At 33.8% G+C, this 6,512-nt stretch overlaps 2 protein-coding genes across 2 annotated transcripts in view; one reads left to right on the top strand and one right to left on the bottom strand.

Moving 5' to 3' along the window:
• The first annotated feature begins 2,905 nt into the window (after window positions 1-2,905).
• On the top strand, window positions 2,906-3,914 carry LOC106329308 (probable desiccation-related protein LEA14). Its single transcript, XM_013767950.1, has 2 exons — window positions 2,906-3,201; window positions 3,483-3,914. The coding sequence occupies exons 1-2, from the start codon at window positions 2,996-2,998 to the stop codon at window positions 3,730-3,732; spliced, it is 456 nt and encodes a 151-aa protein (XP_013623404.1). The 5' UTR covers window positions 2,906-2,995; the 3' UTR covers window positions 3,733-3,914.
• The window catches only part of LOC106329309 (phosphatidylinositol 4-phosphate 5-kinase 10-like), a 4,690-nt gene continuing 2,063 nt past the window's right edge, over window positions 3,886-6,512 (bottom strand). The window contains exons 6-11 of the mRNA XM_013767951.1: window positions 6,367-6,458; window positions 6,220-6,267; window positions 6,042-6,134; window positions 5,807-5,942; window positions 5,561-5,715; window positions 3,886-4,065 (exon numbers count right to left, since the gene is read on the bottom strand). Of these exons, the coding sequence (XP_013623405.1) occupies window positions 3,911-4,065; window positions 5,561-5,715; window positions 5,807-5,942; window positions 6,042-6,134; window positions 6,220-6,267; window positions 6,367-6,458 (679 nt within the window). The 3' untranslated portion in view covers window positions 3,886-3,910. The remainder of the gene's footprint in view (window positions 4,066-5,560; window positions 5,716-5,806; window positions 5,943-6,041; window positions 6,135-6,219; window positions 6,268-6,366; window positions 6,459-6,512) is intronic.

The raw sequence follows: 6,512 nt of genomic DNA, 5'->3' as shown, positions 1-6,512 counted from the left end.
AATAGAATTCGTCCCGAATTCTTAGTGGTTTGATGTTCCACCCATCTGATCTTCATCATCTTCCAAAAACAGGTCAGGATGAGTTGCTCTAAACCTCTCTTCATCTTCCCATGTCACAATTACTCGGCGCTGTTTTCCCCAAAATACTTGCACTTGAGGAATTTCTCGATTCTTCAGTTTTCTTGTTCGTCTTTCTCCGATTCGAAGTGGTCCTTCAGGGTAAGTGAGGTTGGAGCTAAGGTTTTCTACTCGTTGCGGCTCTACTTTGGTAGGATCTCGTATATGCCTTCTTAACATCTAGACATGGACTTTGTTGTCGTTTGAACAATTGGAAGAGACAAGAAAACGTCTGGTAAATGTTACACTTGAAGAAAAAGTTTTTTTTTTGTTTTGACAAAGAGAGAATAAGGAATAGATGTTGTGCATGTTTTGATCATGCCAATGTCAGAGAAGGACAATGGGATCTTACAGTTTGTGGATTGTCAATTAATTTGAACTTTCCGGTTTTGTATTCGTATGCAGAATTTATTTATTCCTACAAGAAGCTAAATAAAATTGCTTATCTTTATATAATGACTTAAGGAATGTAAAATAATCTGAAGTGACCAAATCGGTATATCAAGATGCCACTTATATTGTGTTTTTAGTAACACATATACATTAAAGAAAAAATATTATACGTTATTTATTTGATATGAATAAGTGGGTTAAATAAATAATTTTAATGAATAAAAGAATTTATCGAAAACATATAAAATAAATTATACTGAATTTGGTTTAATAAGTTAATGGATCATTTAAAATATACGCCCAAGATATAAATTTTGTACTTATGCTAAATATTTGACATAAATATTATGAATATTAAGAAAGTCATAACTAAAATAAACAAACTTTCTATTGCACATATTTTCTTTAATGAACATTAAATTTTATTTCTCTATATATCATACACACAACTTATCATAATACCTAAAGAAAACACAATATATAAAGAAACAAAGAGGCTAAAATATTTCAAATATACTAAAGACGATAAAAGTATTAAATAACATAAAATAACAAATAATAAATAACCAAAGATATGGATATAAAAAATAAAATAGTTATTTATTTTCATATTTGATGAACATATAAGTGTTTTGGATCAAAAAAGTTCAAACAGTATTACAATACTATATTTCTCATATATTAAAATAGTGTACAAATAAATAACTAACACCAGTTTGAATAAGAATTGCTAAAAAGCTATAGAAATATAAATATGAGATACAAAAATAAAAAACAAAGTGAAATTAAGAAATCACTAAGAAATAACCATTAACATTTTTTATTACTTTCTTTTACCAAAAATACAAATTTTAATGTTTTATTATCAAATAATCAAAAAACATTATGTGATTTTTGGATAGAGCTAGATTGGCAAGTTGTCTATAAAATTACAAAAAACAATTTTTATAGAAACACCATTACCAACAAAACATATTATTTATCAACTTCACCGAAAACAGAACCACTCCCAAAGTAATAAAAAAATATATTTTTAAAAATAAAAATATTTACGAAATTCATTCGGGAACAAATCGAACCAATTTGAATAAACAAGGAGAAATTACAACCTTTTAGTTTAAATAAAAAATTAAATTTTACTGAGTTTAATAACATAAATGATAAAGAAAATAAGTTAACGCCTAAAATTTTTTTATACTTTATTATTGTTGTTTTAAACTCAGAAGTCACATATGGTCATTCTTTTTCTCCATTATGTGAAAAGTAAAACTGATATTCAGTTTTTTTGTTACTTACGTTTTAAATATTTTAATTTTAAGTGAATATACAACTATTCAAAATTAGAGTAACAAAAATATCATGGCATACAAAATTATAACATTTTAAATGAAACAATTCAGTCTCTAAATGTTGGAACGTTCTGTGAATTTTATAATACATACATACTGACTGAAATGAAAACAATAATTCAAATATAAAAGAACACAAAACAAGTAATAACAATATTCGAAATAAATTTGAAAAACGTTATAGTATATAATCCCCGTGTAGCGCGGAAAAGACCCCTAGTTTATATAAAGGTTATAAATCCTATCTCACCCTTTAATTACTAAACCCTAAACAATAGTCATCAAATTTTAAATCTAAATGTTAAGATATTTTTTTAATAAATATTTTTTTGAAAGATGCTAGTCAACTAATTTTAAATATATATATATATTTTTAAACCCTACAGATTATCGATATTGTCTATACACTGAAAAATAGTCTTCACATAATCAAGTTCATTGAAAATGTCAAAAGATCAAGTTGTGGCTTAACTTGAAACCAATTTCAATAGTTTTAGTACGCATATAAATAAACCGAGCTATATTTTTCTTTTCCATAATTTTCTCAAAAAGAATATTAACAACTAAATCCGCCTTATTCACACTTATGAGAGTCTTCATGAACGTATCATGTATAAATATTGTGTACCGCGATGCATGGAAATATTAAAGTCCACCGAGGTGCACATGAACGGACAAGGTCGGTCCATTAATCCATTGCGCATCTTATTCGTTACGCGTATAATTTCCAACTTTTTGTAGCTATAAAGAATAAGAACTAAAGTAGTTTAGAAAGCGCAATATGTTAGTTTATTCAACGTATGCCGACTTTATCTATACGTGTATGCAAACAAAATATCTGTTTTATTATGTATTATTTTTATTTTCAGATTTGAAGTCTTTCACGTAAATAAATTATGGTCAGGAAAATGATCAGACACAAGACACGTATACCCCACGCTTTCACTCTCACTCGTGAAATACCTCACACGTACACAACACATTACATGTATAATCCATTCACATGGACCGACTTTATAAAATCTCGTAATGCCGTCCATCTATATATATTCCAGAAAGAACTTCCTACTATCATACCAAGTAACATTAACACCGATCGAAACCAAAAAATAAAGTTGTAGCGAGAAAGAATCAACATGGCGAGTTTACTAGATAAGGCAAAAGATTTCGTGGCTGATAACCTCGCCGGGGTTCCTAAACCGGAGGGTTCGGTTACGGACGTCGACCTTAAAGACGTGAACCGTGACTCCGTCGAGTACTTAGCCAAAGTTTCAGTCACCAATCCTTACGGTCACGCGATTCCGATCTGCGAGATCAATTTCACTATTCACAGCGGTGGCCGGTAAAACCCATCCTTCTCGTTTGATCTTAATATTTCTTCGGTTTCCATTTAGATGTTTTGATTTTTCAGTTTATTATTATAAATGAATTATAAAGGACCCATAATAATAAACTGAAGTGTTTTTAGTTTGAAAATTTGTATTCATATATAGCGTTTTGTATTTGTACGTTGAATAAAACTTGTTACAAAAGTAGAAGTGTTTATAGTTTGAAATACGAGTTCTATTATGTAAACGCTAATAGAAGTGTAATCTAATGATCATTATGATAAAAAACTGATAGGGAAATTGGAAAGGGGAAGATACCGGACCCTGGTTCACTGAAAGCAAAGGACATGACGGTTCTTGATGTTCCGATCGTAGTGCCGTATAGTATACTGTTCAACTTGGCTCGAGACGTTGGTGCGGACTGGGACATTGACTATTTGCTCGAAATAGGTCTCTCCATTGATCTTCCTGTTCTCGGGGATTTTACTATTCCGGTTACCAGCAAGGGCGAAATCAAACTCCCTACTTTTAAAGACTACTTCTGAGTCAACTTTACGCTGTTAAAAACAAAACAAAAACAAATATCGTTTGTACTAGTGATAAAATGTAATAACTAATAAGTGTGGTTTGCCTATAAAATCATTAAATATCTTTTTTAATGTATGTTTTTATTCATACAGTTAATAAATCAAAGTTTAAAACTAATAAATGAAAATTTGGAAGTTAATATGAATGATAAGGATGATCTTCTTCTGGTAAGAAGATCTGAGAGACGAAGCCTTGGAATCGAGAGGAGTATGTCTTGGGATGGACAGCTGAGACTGTCTTAGAGCTGTATTGAATAGACTTGTAACAATGTTCAATGCGTTTCCTCACACCTGATATCTTCTCAATTTGCATTGTTTTAACCATTCATTCTAGCATATGTTGACCATTTAGGATAGCATTTAGATATGTTTAGGATTGCATTGCATTACATATGTCCTTATCAGGTGATGGAGATTTCAATTGGTGACTTTGGAGCATTTAGAGATAGTTTGGAGGCAAAAAGGGGTGATTCTCGAGAAGGAGACGCATTGATCAAGTGTCCCAACGGCATAAGGAAGTCCCAGCGGTCTTTTGGCCCCTCAGAAGCCGCTGCCAGCGCTGAGAAACGGAGACCAAGTATGGGAGCGGCCTTACGCAGCGGTGTACCGAAGCCGCTGTAGACGCTCGAGAGATGAAGACTCAAGAAATGGAGACCAAATGCGGGAGCGGCCTGACGCAGCGGTGTGACGAGACCGCTGGGAAAATACTTCGTTCCCTGCCGCGTTCGTACTTGTCGCAGAGGGGTGATGACGAAGCAAGGAAGCCGCTGATGACGAAGCAAGTAAGCCGCTGCGAGTGCCCCAGCGGCTAGGCAGAGCGGTTTCACGTGGCCGCTGCGAGTCAAGAAAGTCAACATTTTCCGGGTTTGACCAGATAATTACCAATTTGTGTTTTGGTTAACCCAGGTTTGTTGGGTTAAACCAGATTCGACTTTAAGCTACATAAAAGGTCCTTCAGACCTAATTGTAGGATCTTATCTTGTTTTCTATCAAATCACAAAAGAACTTTTAGGTGAAAGACCATATCTTGATCATTTTTCTCTTGTGATTGTTTGATTTTCTTGATCTCTTATCATGTTTAGCACCAAATCATCTTTGATTCTTGGGCTCATCATGGAGAGTAGTGAGTAGTCATCTTTGGATTCATGGGTTAGGGAGATTAAGGGTGGTTAAGCTAGATCTAAGGTGTTTAGGTATAGATCAATCTTATTCCTTGCTAGTAGAGGGCTTTTAATGCAATTTTAGAGTTGGCCTCTCTAAAGTTGAGCTCTAGGCATTTCATACCCGGAAGGTGTTTGATGAAATGCCTGAACCAACTCTCCTAAGCTTTTAACATCCTTTGCCAAAGGGATTTGTTGTTAAATGTGTTAAGATGGCTAGTAGACTTGAGATTAATGATTACTTAGTTAACATTCAACCAAAGGAATTTGATGCTTGAGTTATCTAGGTAAATGAGCATTCATCTAGGGATAGAGTTTGCTTAGGATTGTGTCTAGGCCTAAGGAAGATATAGATTGATTAAAAGTTGACACCTTTAGGTTGAATCTTGATCACCCAAGATCAATTCCCATAGCCCATGAGTTCTCCCTTCTTATAAAAAAGAAAGCTTGTGTCTTTATTGCATTTTAGTTAGTAATCTAGTTTCAAATCATCTCAAAAACTGGTAGCACTTAGATTAAGCATGGTCTTGCATTCCCTTTACATCATAATCACCTAGAATTGGTTCGACAATCTTTTATACTACATTGATTTGATCTTAGACCCTTGAAAATTCTTGTATCAACACCATAGTCTTGGAAGATGTCTATAATCCCAAGATATAAGATTACGTCATACCATTCCTCTTCTTCTCTAATGTTCTTGCCCACAACACTCCCTGATTCTCCTCTCTCGATTCTTCGTGCTCGTCCCGGTATCTTCATCCCGAAGTTTGTGCTTGAGCTGCAACAAACACACAATCATCATAAGCGTACTGTGGTCTAGTATGGTAAAAACTGAACGCAAGAAGAAGATATTATCATGGATTGTTTACCTGTTTTGGAAGATGTCGGTGAATTTTGGTATGGAAGCAATGCTTCCTTGTGAAGAATCAGAAGCTTTGGTTGGTGCTGGACTGGGACTTATGCTTGCTACTGATTCTATCACTGAGTTCTCACTGTCAACTGAATCTGCAATAATGAATACATTGAACATCTCCCCATGTTATATATAGCACGACAGGCTTCTCTCTACAGTTAATTTAGATTAGGGACGGATTTAAAGATCACCTCTGCTCGGAGTGCATGAATACATTGTTGAAGATCTATCTGGAGAGTTTGAGGCTGTATTCATCAGCTTGGAACTATTGCTGTCAACAGAGCCTTCAAGATTGACAGTTTCATATATTATTTCCTACAGTAATAAAAAAGCAAAAGAAGAATGGTTATGATAGGGGATGATGTTTACCTCGTGATGTGAAGCTGTCGTATACAAGGCTTAATCCATAAACTGAACCTGTGATCAAATAAAACCCGATCATCGACTTAAAAATAAATAAATTAAGATATGAAGTCTCTTTTATCACTTATAGGAAGGGATGCTTAATTCAGCCACCTTGACATGAGCATTTCACTTGTAAACCAAGCATTAAGCTGTAATCCATTATCCCTTCATCTTCCAAAAGTTCACAGTCTAGCTTTGTTTGCCTGCGCGACGACAAATTTGGGTAAGCATCTGAGACAAGAATCAAAGATATAAAC

The sequence above is a fragment of the Brassica oleracea genome, chromosome C3 (assembly GCF_000695525.1).
Source record: "Brassica oleracea var. oleracea cultivar TO1000 chromosome C3, BOL, whole genome shotgun sequence".
NCBI classification, from domain to species: Eukaryota; Viridiplantae; Streptophyta; class Magnoliopsida; order Brassicales; family Brassicaceae; genus Brassica; species Brassica oleracea.
Note: the sequence above shows the minus strand (reverse complement) of the source record. Positions and strands in the feature narration are given on the sequence as shown.

What these genes read in the sequence shown, in the direction of transcription:
- LOC106329308 (XM_013767950.1), top strand. Translation starts at nt 2,996, where the DNA reads ATGGCGAGTTTACTAGATAAGGCAAAAGATTTCGTGGCTGATAACCTC. An exon ending in ACTATTCACAGCGGTGGCCG is followed by an intron (nt 3,202 to 3,482) that starts GTAAAACCCATC and finishes AAAAACTGATAG; the next exon opens with GGAAATTGGAAAGGGGAAGA.